The sequence below is a fragment of the Clupea harengus genome, chromosome 9 (genome assembly GCF_900700415.2).
Source record: "Clupea harengus chromosome 9, Ch_v2.0.2, whole genome shotgun sequence".
Lineage (NCBI taxonomy): Eukaryota > Metazoa > Chordata > Actinopteri > Clupeiformes > Clupeidae > Clupea > Clupea harengus.
Genome location: NC_045160.1, coordinates 22,690,479 through 22,703,841, shown reverse-complemented (window position 1 = coordinate 22,703,841; position 13,363 = coordinate 22,690,479). Strand labels below are relative to the sequence as shown.

The 13,363-nt window shown below is 44.7% G+C and overlaps 1 protein-coding gene across 2 annotated transcripts; it reads left to right on the top strand.

Annotated features, from left to right (window-relative positions):
- The first annotated feature begins 1,081 nt into the window (after positions 1–1,081).
- srpra (SRP receptor subunit alpha) lies at positions 1,082–13,154 on the top strand. Of its 2 annotated transcripts, none has more exons than XM_012838434.3 (14): positions 1,082–1,403; positions 2,407–2,490; positions 2,624–2,787; positions 3,142–3,302; positions 3,664–3,814; positions 4,500–4,668; positions 4,907–5,043; positions 5,213–5,331; positions 5,643–5,729; positions 7,068–7,240; positions 7,701–7,914; positions 9,186–9,349; positions 10,235–10,333; positions 10,572–13,154. In XM_012838434.3, exons 1-14 carry the CDS (start codon positions 1,281–1,283, stop codon positions 10,698–10,700), a joined length of 1,974 nt encoding a protein of 657 aa, XP_012693888.1. In that variant the 5' UTR covers positions 1,082–1,280; the 3' UTR covers positions 10,701–13,154. The 2 variants fall into 2 exon arrangements, with proteins under 2 accessions (XP_012693888.1, XP_012693886.1); XM_012838432.3 differs by having other exon boundaries at positions 3,661–3,814.
- The last annotated feature ends 209 nt before the right edge of the window (positions 13,155–13,363 follow it).

Sequence of the window (13,363 nt, the reverse complement as noted above, 5' to 3'; positions counted from 1 at the left end):
AAACACGCCACCACCAAGCTCTCCACAGTCCCTCTAAGTGCACCTCTCACATTCATACTAAAAATGAGCAGTGTTGTATTTTGATGTTGTGTACCTCACTTATTTTTAAAACAATCATGTTTTTTTTTGTCTTTAATTTTTCAGCCACTCTTTTATGTATTTGTGTATCTGTGTCTCTAACAGACCTAGCCTATATTTAACCCCACCATTATGTTTCTTAAATAAACGAATACAATATGATTTAACATTATAATATAATGCATATATGGCATGACTTATTTATGGCTCTCGGGGGTTACATTCGCATGTAAAGAATTTGGGCTAGTGAGAAAACTGCGGTGTGTTGCCCTGAAAAACTTGCATAAAATGCATCCACATAAATCTAAATCTAAAAGGTTATGTCAGTAGAGACCTTTGCTGAGGTCATGAACTCAGCATGTCAATGTGTAGGCCTATACCTTAACTCCGTGTGGGTCATAATATCATACATGTAGTGAGGGTTTATAGCTTTTGAAAGGTGATGTTTCACCTGCATATACATACTTTCAGTGTATAGATGTTAATCTACCTCCTGAAACTACACTAATTACCCAATCAAGAGGCTGAAAATGAAAGGGAAAAAGGGCTACCATGTTTGTCCAGTTACTAAATTACTAACTGAGTCACATCTATGATGTTAGGATGCTATTTCACACGCATGTATCAGCACTTAAACTCACCCAAAATGCTTGTTTACCATGCACTATTTATCACTGAATAGTAGGATAGCATCACTAGATAGCGTGGGTTGACCTTCCACGAGTTGCAGGTAGAATCTGTCACAATAAAGACTCGATTGCGGTTTCACGAACTGTTGATATCTGTACTGTACAGCCAATCAAATTACACCCCTCCCTTCTGTGCTCCTGTTAATTGGCTGGGATTGTTTGTGGCTCGGTCCGAGCCACTATGTTTGCTTTCCATTTACAGAGCCATGACTGTGTATAAACACCGGAATACTTTGCGATTCGCTGTTTTCGACGAGAAGTGTATGGGCAGTCAGATGACGTGGGCGAGATACGTCACTTCCTAGTATTGCAACTGACGTGTCTAAAACAGTTGTGGGGAAAGCCAAGCAGGGGAATATTTGGTCAGAAAAAGTGACTGATTATATTCCCTGTAGAAAACATCAACGCCAGAAGTTGACGTCAGATCTTTAATTTATTATCTATATATATTTTTTTATGTTTTGAGAGTGTAATCTATCCTTGTTGTGATTAACTTCAGTCCTTGTCGGCAAGATGTTGGATTTCTTCGCCATCTTCAGTAAAGGGGGAATAGTGTTGTGGTGTTTTCAGGGAGCTGGGGTTGCTGAATCTTTTGCAGCACCTGTCAACGTTCTCATCCGATCTGTCATCCTACAGGTAAAACCAGCGATACATGTGATGATACAAGTAGAAGTTCGTCATCACATCATCCCTGCTGCTAAGCAAAACGTGCTAGGAGGCTAACCTGCTTGCTTGCTAGCTAGCTACCGTGCAAAGTTCGTGTTAAAATCACTGCCATCTAACTAGCTAGCCAGGCGTCAGGTGCCGACACATTACCTACTGTAATGTAGTTAGCCATCAAGAGGAGGGACTCATAACAAAGTGCCCTTCATACACATAGTTGCTGTCTCCTGCAAGTAACATGAATTGCCTAAACGTAGTTGGGTGTCTAACCTGTAACGTCAATCAGTCATGATTGGCGTTAACGCTACATAACTGGCTATCGATAATGGTATTTAGCTGCCTGTTCAACGTTATACAAATGTCTGGCTTGTTTTGTCAGCCGCTCCGTCTTGGTATGGCAGCTTACAGTATTAACATTAACGTTAGCTTCTTAGCCAGCTCACTACATGCTGTCCATATTGCGCAATCCCCATTTGTAACTGATTCTACGCAATGAGTCGCGTCACCGCTCGTTATTACTTTGTGAAGATCGAATAAGTTAACCGGTGCTGACGGGGTTTAAAGACATATTTGTTTTGTTTCTTTTACCCATCGCTTTGACTGTGAAAGTAGTTTTGAATCTCAGTGTTGTCATGAAAGGCTATTGGAAATACAGTGACTGACGAATACCCTCTACTACTTAACACGTATAGCTCTTGCAGAATACAAATATCCTCTTGATCACACATAACAGCTTGCAAATGCTAAGGAAGACTAAATGTGAGCAAGAACACATACAATTAAAGTACAAGAACATGCCAATATGTGTAATTTGACTTTGAAGAATTTTCCCATCAAAGGTAAATCACTGAGAAATTGACATCGTCATAATGTTTGTGGCCTACAACTGTTGTGATTAGTTTCAGTTCTGTAATTGGTTGAAAGCAAAGTCGTATACCTTGGGCTGAGATCTATCATCTTTGTCTTCTCATTTTAGGAGCGCAGTGGAAACAATTCCTTCAACCACAATTCATTGACTCTAAAATACAAGCTGGACAATGAGTTTGAGCTTGTTTTTGTGGTAGGTTTGTCATTTTTATTGTCTCATCACTTTGGTTGCAGTGGTACTCTTTCTGCACTGCTTTTAAGTTGGACACAGTTAAGTAAGGACCCGTGACATTGCTGTTGTTTTCCTTTTGTTGTTGCTGTTACAGGTGGGTTTTCAAAAAATCCTCATGCTGACCTATGTGGACAAGTTGATAGACGATATCCAACTTCACTTCAGGGATCGTTATAAGAATGAACTCGAGCAAAAGGGTGCCATCAAATATTTGGTCAACGATTTTGAGTTTGGAGATGATTTTGACCAGCTGCTCCGGTGAGTTATGCCAGGCTTCTTTCATTTCACAAAGGGGGAAATTGCTGCCTTCACACACAGTCTAGTTGGATGGAGCCAGGGGGAGAACAATTAGGGAATCTGGTTGAAATTTAGGTTGTAATGATTAATGCATTTCCTGTCAAACAGGAAATAACAATGGTGAACTGTACTTTTGTCAAGTTAGACGGGTTGTAGAAGAAAAACCAGCTTTGTTGTTTGTGTACTGAATATTCTCTTGTGCATCTAAAGCTAAACTTATGTGTGTGTGTGTGTGTGTGTGTGTGTGTGTGTGTGTGTGTGTGTGTGTGTGTGTGTGTGTGTGTGTGTGTGTGTGTGTGTGTGTGTGTAAAACAGTGAGGCAGAGGAGAGCAGCAGGTTGAAGGATCCTGTTGTCATGAGGACCTTCACTCAGTCCCTGAAGTCCCAGAAAACTGTGAAGTCCATGATCGAGACGAAGGGAGGGGACAAGGGCAAGGAGCAGGGGGGCAAGAAGAATAAAAATGCCAAAAAAGAAGGTAAGGAGTTAGGAGTGTGCACGGCTAAATCAGATATCCGGTCAGCCGTTTGAATACTGCTATCCCTGTTTGGTTACTATGATGTACATGCACAGAATCATGCAAGGTTATGAGACAACATGGGACATTTGAGCAAGTGCTCACTTCAGATAATTAGATTGTTTGTTTGTGGAGATGGGACACACATTCACAATAACTTTGGTTTTCATTTGTGAAGTGAGGTGGCGCTATACACCCGCCAGAAAATAAGTTAAGGAGGACACCAGTGACGTCTTAAATCCCATAGATTTGTGTGCTGATGGTGGAAGACATGTTGGTCTTGCTAGTGTGTGTGCATCACAGTTGTGGTCTTCTGTAGCAGAAGAAGTCGCGGGAGCTGCACAGAGCAAGTCCCCACCCACTTCCAAGAAGGTGGTTGTCAATGGCAACCAGGACCTGACTAAGGAGGAGTTGATTCAAAGGAATCGTGAGGAGATGTTCCGCAAGATGGCTAAGAGTGGCACTGCCACCAGGTGAGACGCACGCACACACGCACCCACGCACACACAGGTATACATTTACCAAAATGTGCATGGACACCTACAGAAACAAGAACCAGATTCTTACAGACACACACACACAGGAATATGCTAAAACCATACATAAAGGCACATCTACTGAGGCATGCAGGTAAACTAACCACATTCTCAAACACACATACACACTCATGCATACACACACACACACACACACACACACACACACACATACATACATACATACATACCCATCACACACACAGTAACAGTGCAAGGCCATGAAGAATTTCTAAATTGTGCAGAATTCATCAAACACACACACACACACACACTACCAGAGCAGTGGCGTCCCTCTCTACCTTCAAGAAGCTTTTGAAGACCCAATTCTTCAGAGAGCACCTCCCTTCCTAACTGGAATCTTGACTAGTGCTTAACTTGCACTTCAGCAGTTACATTCCTGCACTTCTTTTTCCTTTCTAGGTCGTTTTTGTATTTCCTATGTAAAGTAGTATTTATTGTTACACCGGGTTTTTTATTGCTCTTAGCTTGACTGTTCTCTCCCTTGTACATCGCTTTGGACAAAAGCGTCTGCTAAATGTAAATGTAAATGTAACACACACACACACAAAGAGAAAACCACGCTCATCCATGAGATGTATTTGGCCCTTTTGGTCCACAGATCTCCCAAGCCTCAGAAGGAGAAGGAGAAGGAGAAGGAGGAGAAGAAGAAGGCTGCTAAGGCGAAACGCGTGTGGGACAACTGTGGCACCAACCTCAAGGAGCTGGACTACAGCGACAAGGTCAACGGCTCCCAGGATGCAGGGCTGGCCAGGGAGCATGCGGAGCCGGTACGTCAGCAGAGAAATGGAACTTTATTATTCTGCATCTGACTAATTGATGTGTGTGAAGTTAGTCCATAGATCACAGGCGACTTCAGGATGGGCATGTATTGTTTCATTATATATTAGTATTCCTTGTTTCCCCTAGTTTCATAGAATCCCCCTATTGGGCAATGTGATGTTTAGCCTTCAAATGATCTCTGGCTTCTGAGTGATTCAGAGGTTCCCTTGATGCTTTGCTCCTCAGGAAATGCATCTGGAGTCTATGGCTGGTGACCTGCGGGACGTAGATTACGAGTCCAGTGAACCAGAAGATGAGGAGGAGGAGGAGGAGGAAGAGGAAGAGGTGGAGAGGGTGGTTGTCACTGAAGCCAGCAAGACAGGGTGAGTTTTTTTTTTTTGTTTGTTAACAATGCCTTTGTCTTGTCTCCCTTTCTATACTTCACATGTTTTGTGTCACACAGCAGAAGGCAAAGTCCTTGTATGTCAAACCTACTTGGCAATAATCTGATTTCTGATTTGTGAATCTGATTTCTGATTTGTGAATCTGCAGGGCCAAGCGCGGGGGCCTGGGCGGGATGTTTGGAATGTTCAAAGGGCTGGTGGGCTCCAAGAGTCTGACCCAGGAGGACATGGAACCCGTCCTGGACAAGATGAGGGACCACCTCATCGGTACGATTACATCACCACACCACACCACACCACACCACACCCAGTCAACTGTGTGTCTATTTGTCTTCTGACTGCTCACAAAGCATGTTTGTCTGTTTTTTTTGTTGCCACCAGTTTAAGGTTGGTGTTTACATTAAACTACCACCTCAGTATATTGCTCTGGTTTGCAGTGACTAGCATATGCCTGTGTGAAACCAATACAGATGACACGACTCTGGTGTACATTAGTTTTAAAGAGGCAGGCGTGTTTAAGACTGTTTATTGACTGGATAGGGTTTGTTTGTGTTTGTGTTGTTTTTCTGTGTCTCCAGCTAAGAATGTAGCTGCTGATATTGCCTCCCGGCTTTGCGACTCAGTGGCCAAGAAGCTGGAGGGCAAAGTCATGGGCACCTTCACCAGTAAGTACCCACACACACACACACACACACACACACACACACACACACACACATATATATGTCTCTTACACACACACACTCTTACGGTGCAAACCCATGACAGCGACGCGATACGCTTCCATCACTTTGAGTGGGCGTGTTGTAGCGTGTGGAAATAGCATTTTCAAACTGTCAGAGACGACACCAAACATTCTGATTGGCCGCTGCGGGAAAATGTGCATACTAGACTGCCTGAAAAACAAGCTGGCTATTTACAGCTTTTCTCAGTGTACCAATTCTGAGTATGCTAGCACTCTACTACGGGGTTCAAAAACTCGATTCCCAATCATGTGTAGTTTTTACCCTATGGTGGATTTTTATTGGAGTGCTTGTTGGAGTGCTTGTTTTTATTAGCAGGAGACATATAGCACCTTACAACCCATAATAAATGGTAGAGTGTGGGGCACACAGCCAGCAGGGGCATTCAGTAGCTGTCTTCTCCAATGATACCTATGTTCTACATTCCAAGTCGAAGTTCTATTTTAATCTTTTCCACATTTGGAAGAGGTCATTGCGTCTAGCTAAAACCATAATTGATCTTTCAGACTTTGATTTAAATCTGAGGCTGCATACTTTGCTACCAAATGAGTAAGTAGTCCACCCACCTTCACTAGACTGCCAATGTTACAGTGGATTGACCGTATCCTTCTCTGTAATCATAGTGTGGCAGGCAGCAGTGTAGAGGTTTGCTTGAAGCAGAATAAATGAAATGCACCCAAACGCAGGCAGTCATATTCACTGTTGGTCATGAGGCTGCCTACAGGGCAAGTTATATTTCTGTGTGCATGGCCTTGACATGTCTAGGGCAGTCGTGAGGCTTAGATTGTGGTGGTTTTGTGAAGCGGTTGTTTGTGCTTCTGTGAGGTCATTTTATCTTTAGCTGTGGCGTACACCGACAATCTCTATTTGCGTTTGAGGGTCTGTGTATGTGTGTGAATACGAGTGTGTGCCATGAATACTGCTTGACTGTCTTCTTGTGACCGTTTCTATAGTTATGGCTTTGACAGTAATGCTGGTTATTTGTGTGTGACTGTGTGTGTTTTTCTCCGAGCCGTGTTGGCTGTGTCATCATGTGTGTTTATCTGTGTGTCTGGCCCATGTTTTTTTCTCTGAGCCGTAGCCTCAAGCCATAAACCAGGCTGTGTTGTGTGTGTATTTGCATGTGTTTTTATGTGTCTCCGTGTAACCCACATGTTTGTCTCTTGTCTTAGCAGTGGCCTCGACAGTAAAGCCATTTATGTGTGTGTGTATATTGCACGTCTAAGCCGTGTGTGTTTGTGTCTGTGTGTGTTTGTGCAGCTGTGGCCTCGACAGTAAAGCAGGCTCTGCAGGACTCTCTGGTGCAGATCCTGCAGCCCAAGCGGCGCGTTGACATCCTGCGGGACGTGATGGAGGCGCGCTCCCAGCGCAAGCCCTTCGTCATCACCTTCTGCGGCGTCAACGGCGTGGGCAAGTCCACCAACCTCGCCAAGGTCAGGCACCACCGACACCACCACCACCACCACACACCAGCATCCCTGCAGTCCCCCGTCCTTCCAGAATAGAACCAGAGACACTCAAGTAGTGAGTCCAAGGGATGTGCAGGTTCAGTTACATGATCTACTGCGCAGCATCTTACGAATAGAGTCCATACAATGGATAATGGACACACAGTTCTTCTGTGTTCGCAACTTCGTACTTCTCCATTGTTATCGCTATGGATACCATTAATCTGTTATAAAATTCTGCTGGAAATCCCCATGGCTAGATACTTCCTCTTCCCTTTTTGGTAATGGAATAGAAATGTGTGCTCTACAGATTCTAGTTTGTGAGTGTGAGTGTGAGTGTGAGTGTGAGTAAAATGCACATAAGATACATACAGTAGTCTTATGTATCTCAGTGAAATGGAAAAGTTAAGTTTTTAATAAATCCGTTTTTCTCTCCCCTTCTTAGATCTCGTACTGGCTGATTGAGAACGGCTTTAGCGTGCTGATAGCGGCGTGTGACACCTTCAGGGCGGGGGCCGTGGAGCAGCTGCGCACCCACCAGCGCCGCCTCAGCATGCTACACCCCTCCGATCAGCACGGGGGCCGTCCTTCCGTGCAGCTCTTTGAGAAGGGCTACGGCAAGGACGCCGCCGGCATCGCCATGGAAGCCATCGCCTACGGTAACCACCCACCCATGTACCCCCCCCCCCGTAGTCTTTTCTCAGCACAGTGGAAAGAACAATTTGGGTGCAGTTCATCTTGGTTGGGGGCGGCACAAAGAACCAGGAGGGGAGGCTGAGACACATCTGTTCCGGCTTCTGCCTCCATCTTAAAGTAACAACCAAAAAAAGAGAGCTCATTTATCTGTCCTGCTCTTCCCTCCTGGGCCGCACAGATGCTCCAGGTTGTACGCTTCACCCAGAGGAGGTTGACACAGCTGCCACACTAAAGTCAATAGACACGACCCCACACCTACTGGGAGCTGGGTTTGGGTGATTTAGTGGAGATGGGGTCTCCAGTCACTCAAGCACCTGGTCACTCTGCCCACACAATGCATACTGACATTGTGGAGTTTGCTTAACTACATGCTACTATTTGTTTTGTTTTTCATTTTTGAAGTCAGGCTTTACTGTTCAGCAGCATTGTGTGTGTGTGAGTGAGTGAGAGCAAGCGAGCGAGCGACTGTGTGTGTTGTTGATGCCCCAAAATGAGATGCCAGGTTCACCTTATCATGCAGCAGGGGAGCTGGCCTAATTAGCTTAAGCTTCAGAGGTTTCTACTGACCTAATTTCCAACCATAGACACACACTACATTTACTGTGTGTTTTTGTGTGTGTGTGTGTGTGTGTGTGTGTGTGTGTGTGTGTGTGTGTGTGTGTGTGTGTGTGTGTGTGTGTGTGTGTGTGTGTGTGTGTGTGTGTGTGTGTGTGTGTGTGTGTGCGCACTCATGCTTGTTTGTTTTGTTTGTGTGCTGGGATGGCACAGGTTTGGTGCTGTTTCTGTGAATCACTGGAAACTCCTCAAGCAACCACCTTAATATATAGTCAAACATCATCTACACCTTGTGTGTGTGTGTGTGTGTGTGTGTGTGTGTGTGTGTGTGTGTGTGTGTGTGTGTGTGTCTGTGTGTGTGTCTGTGAGGAAGTGTTCAGACTGTGGTACAGCTGCAAGTGGTGTTAGAGTGGTACACAAACCCCTGAATTAGGATATATAAGAATGAAATAGAACGAACGGACCTGCTGAGCCATCATAGATAGTATGTCCTTTTAGAGAGACAATGTTTCCTTTAGACAGAATGTCTGTTCTACTGAGTGGAGTCTGTGATTGCAGCTCAACACAACATCTGGAGCTTGTTATGATTATTTTCTCTTACCTGTTACTCTGTAAGTAAAAGCATGTCTTTTGTGCGTGTGTGTGTGTGTGTGTGTGTGTGTGTCTTCCCCTGGCCCAGCTCGTAACCAGGTCTTTGACGTGGTGCTGGTGGACACAGCCGGGCGCATGCAGGACAACGCTCCGCTGATGACCGCTCTGGCCAAGCTAATCGCCGTCAACACCCCGGACCTGGTGCTGTTCGTGGGGGAGGCGCTGGTGGGCAACGAGGCAGTGGACCAGCTGGTGAGAGAGCACTTGTGTGTGTGTGTGTGTGTGTGTGTGTGTGTGTGAGAGAGAGAGAGAGAGAGATCACTTGTGCTAGTTGTGCACCTGCCATTGTCCTTCAGTGAAACTGGAAGAACAAGGATCCTAAATGTCTTTAAAACTGTCAACTGACTCCTGTATGTATGAGCTGGTGGTGGACTGTTAGCCACTCCTACATGATAATGTAAAAGCCAAAATTGCATTTTTATAGGAAATTTACTACACAAGTTATGAAACTGTTCAAATGGCGTTCTAAATGGAAGTTCCTGTGGAGTGTGATGAAATTTGCCAAGTCTCTAGTGTCAAATCTCTCAGGTAATTTATTCCCACCGTACCTGATCAAGACACAGCGTTTGCTTCGGCGCTTGTTCTCAACCCACCACCTCCCCTCCCGCCTGCCGTCTTCATTGGTTAGGAATGGAATGGGGTGTACGCAGAGATAACTTTTGACTCCTGCCTGCGCATTTCAGGATCCTGGCTAGAGACCTCGCCAGAGATGCTCTCTGCTCGCTTCTCCATTAGGTTCATTTCTAGCGTGAACTCGTGAAATTTCAGTTGCTGGCTCTGTCCCTGAAAACAAATGATTTTCGAGATGGAATGTTTTGTTTTGTCTTTGAGAACCAGAGACTGCCTCTTGGCCCTCACAGGCGAGCCCCAGTCAGTTTAATACACGAGACAACCGTCATTTCCAGAGATCTCCTGCAGATGGCGCTGTCTAGCTACATGCTGTATCAGTTTACATCAAGACGTGTGGATTTCCCACTGATGGTCATGTCAGTAGATGTAAAAAAAAATGTGTTACATGTAGAGACAAGAGAAATTAGTGGTTTGGTTGACGTTTGTGTATTTGCTTTCTTTTTCCAGGTGAAATTCAATCAGGCGCTGGCAGACCACTCCATGTCTGATAGACCCCGCCTCATCGATGGCATCGTCCTCACCAAGTTCGACACCATTGATGACAAGGTGCAGCTACAAACCATTCCACAGTTTAAATTGTTTGTTTATTGTTTACTGTTTGTATATTTATATTGTTTCTTTTTGCTTGGGTTGTGGTTGAATGGGTTGTGGGGGGGTGGGTGGCCCCCATAATGGAATGGACTCGCCCATATATCCAAAGTAGCGTAACATGCATCCCTGTCTTTACACTGTCACTATTTTTTGAGGGTAAAATGGCTGACCCGTCTCTTCCTGTCCCGCTTAGGTTGGTGCTGCCATCTCCATGACCTACATCACCGGGCAGCCAATCGTGTTTGTGGGCACCGGGCAGACCTACAACGACCTGCGCAGCCTCAATGCCCGTGCCGTGGTCAGCGCCCTCATGAAGGCCTAAGAGATGCCCACTTCCCTAACTGGACCCCCCACCCCCCCACCCCCAGAACCAGGTCTCGGAGGGCCACCATGTCTAAAGCCAAGCACCTGAATATAACTATCTAATCATGATCTAAAGAGTACCACAATCAAGTGCGGTGTGTTACTTCCCCCCCCCGAGGGAGACTATCTGGATGATGTGGAACTAAATAAATAGCTAGATTTCTTGTCTTCCTTCGTGTATGCAGGATCAAAACTAAATCAGATGTAGTCTTAATGTTTGTGCAGAAAACTAGTCCCTTTCTTTAGGTTGGCGTCCACATTTAGGCACGTGGGCACCTCCTGAATCTGAGAACTATGAAAACATGGTGGCCCCCCACCCACTCTTCCCCATACCTCTCCAGCAAGAAGTGGTCCCTGATACAGCGCCCAGTGACCCCCCCCCCCCCCCCCCATTCTGATAGCCGTCAGTGTGAGGCTCTCTGCCCTGTGCTGTGCCCAGTGTGCTCTGTCACTCCTCAGCCCTGATGACCCTCTCTCTGTCTGTCTGTCTGTCTGAGGCTTCCTACCTGCCGTGCCCATGTTATCGCTCGGACATTTCTCATGCATAGCAGCTTTCATCCTGCCACCCTGGAGGAGGAGGAGGAGGAGGAGGAGGAGAAGGAGGGCATGTGGATTTTTAGCAAGCAACCGTCAGACGCGCACACACACACACCCTTTTGTTACCTTCCCTCCTGGTTATAATGTGGGGCCAAAGAGAGTGTATGTCCAGTTTTGATAGCTCTTTATGAACAAAAATGGCAAAAGAATTAGTAAAAACAAACACCTGGATATAAAATAAACATATGAATAAATCAAAGGGTAATATATTCCTAATTTTATTTTGTTTATCTTGTCTGTTTTATTTGGATCATGGCATGAAGTGTGTTTACAGGCTTCCCTATATAACTAATCAAAACTTATTCAGAAGCAACCAGGACAAGAATTTTGGTCAAGAAACACATCACTAATTGTACATAGTGGCTCCCCCGATATTTTTCACAGCTGTGTTTGTTATTGGCCAGTTCAGAGTCTGCTGGTCTGCCAGTCTTGTTGAACGTTCCTCATTCAGTCGGCCTCCTCTCCTCTGTGTGCTGGTGAAAGCTGACCATGTGACCATAGTGCCTATCCCTCCACAATCCCACGATGCATCTGATAACGCATGGGCATCTGTCTGTTCTTATTTGTGAGACACAAGTAAGGCCTACACTACTCTTTCCAAAAAACCCTCAGTCTCGGAAGAACTACCACACACTCACTCTCTCCTCCACTCATCCAGAAAGATATATTCCAAGTAGGTGACTTAGTGACAACGCTGGGTAAATTGACTCAGGGTAAGTGGTAAACCTCCAAATAGAAGTGCCCTGTGGCTTCATTGGCTCCTGGCAAAACAAATCCATAGGGCTCTTCTTTTAGGAGGTTTACCACTTACCCGGAGTTTGCTCACCCAGGTTTGTGACTAAACCACGTATGTGGTATACCCCTGCTCTCTGGACCTTACTTGGCAGCCTGGATGAGGAGTGGTTCATCTTCTAGAATTTTCTCTCCACCATCCATGTCTGCCAGATCACAGGCAATGAGAAGCGGGCAGTTTGGACCTGATCTGCTGACGCGCATAACAACGAGAATTTGACATGGAAATGTACACACATAACAATGAAAATGCAAAACAAAAACAAAAACAAAAACAAACAAAACCTCCACAGCCAGGCCTGATCTGATGGTGAGACACCTGGGACAAGTCAAGCCATCATTCTTTCTTTTCCTCTCATGCCATCCAGTCTTGCCTCTTTTTCTCTCTTTCGCTCCGTTCCCAATCTCTGTTAACCGTACAGATTTCGTATTGATTACTGGCAAACCTGATCTTGCTTTAAGTTATTAATTTCTTTTCCCACCTTGCCGACCTCCTGTGTTTTCCTTCAAGGTATATTGTGCAGCTGAATGCTTCAATTAATCAAGAGTCTGTAGTTTCAAGATGGAACAAAATATGAACTCACAGTTTCTGCTCTATTAATTACAACAGAACAGTTTACAATACTGTAGTCCACCTGATAGAGAACAATGAATACCTTATAATTGGGAAAGCCTGTCAGGGTAAGAAGGATGCCCAACAGCAAAAATAAGTGAAGAATTTGTTCAAATGAAAATCATTTTAGGGGCATGATATGACATGATTATTTTCTTTCATGTGTAACTGCCAAACTATTTGGATAGTATTGTACATGACGCCGATCAGAGATGAGTAAGAGTAATGTTGCCCCATAACCCTTTTCTTTACCGTTTTATTTTATTTTGTTCATTTTGAACCCTGACCTGACTATCCCACTTTGATTTGCAGTAGTGCAACATGCACCGAGAGCGACATAGAGAAGACTTTGTCATAATTTATGAGAATGTACAAACATTTCTTAAATAAAGCTGCTGTTATAGCCTGTGACTGCTGGTGTCATTTCATCAACCCTCCAAAGTGTTATTTCAAGAGTAGCTGCACTAATAGGTAGAGTAGAGTTGACATTTCCAATAATCACATAAAGATTTTAGTTTTTTCCTCATGTACATTAAATTGTCCAGTCACTACCTCCTTACACCACTGATATTAAAAGGTCCTAAACTATAGAGGCTTCTTCACAGTCTAAGGAGTCCTTC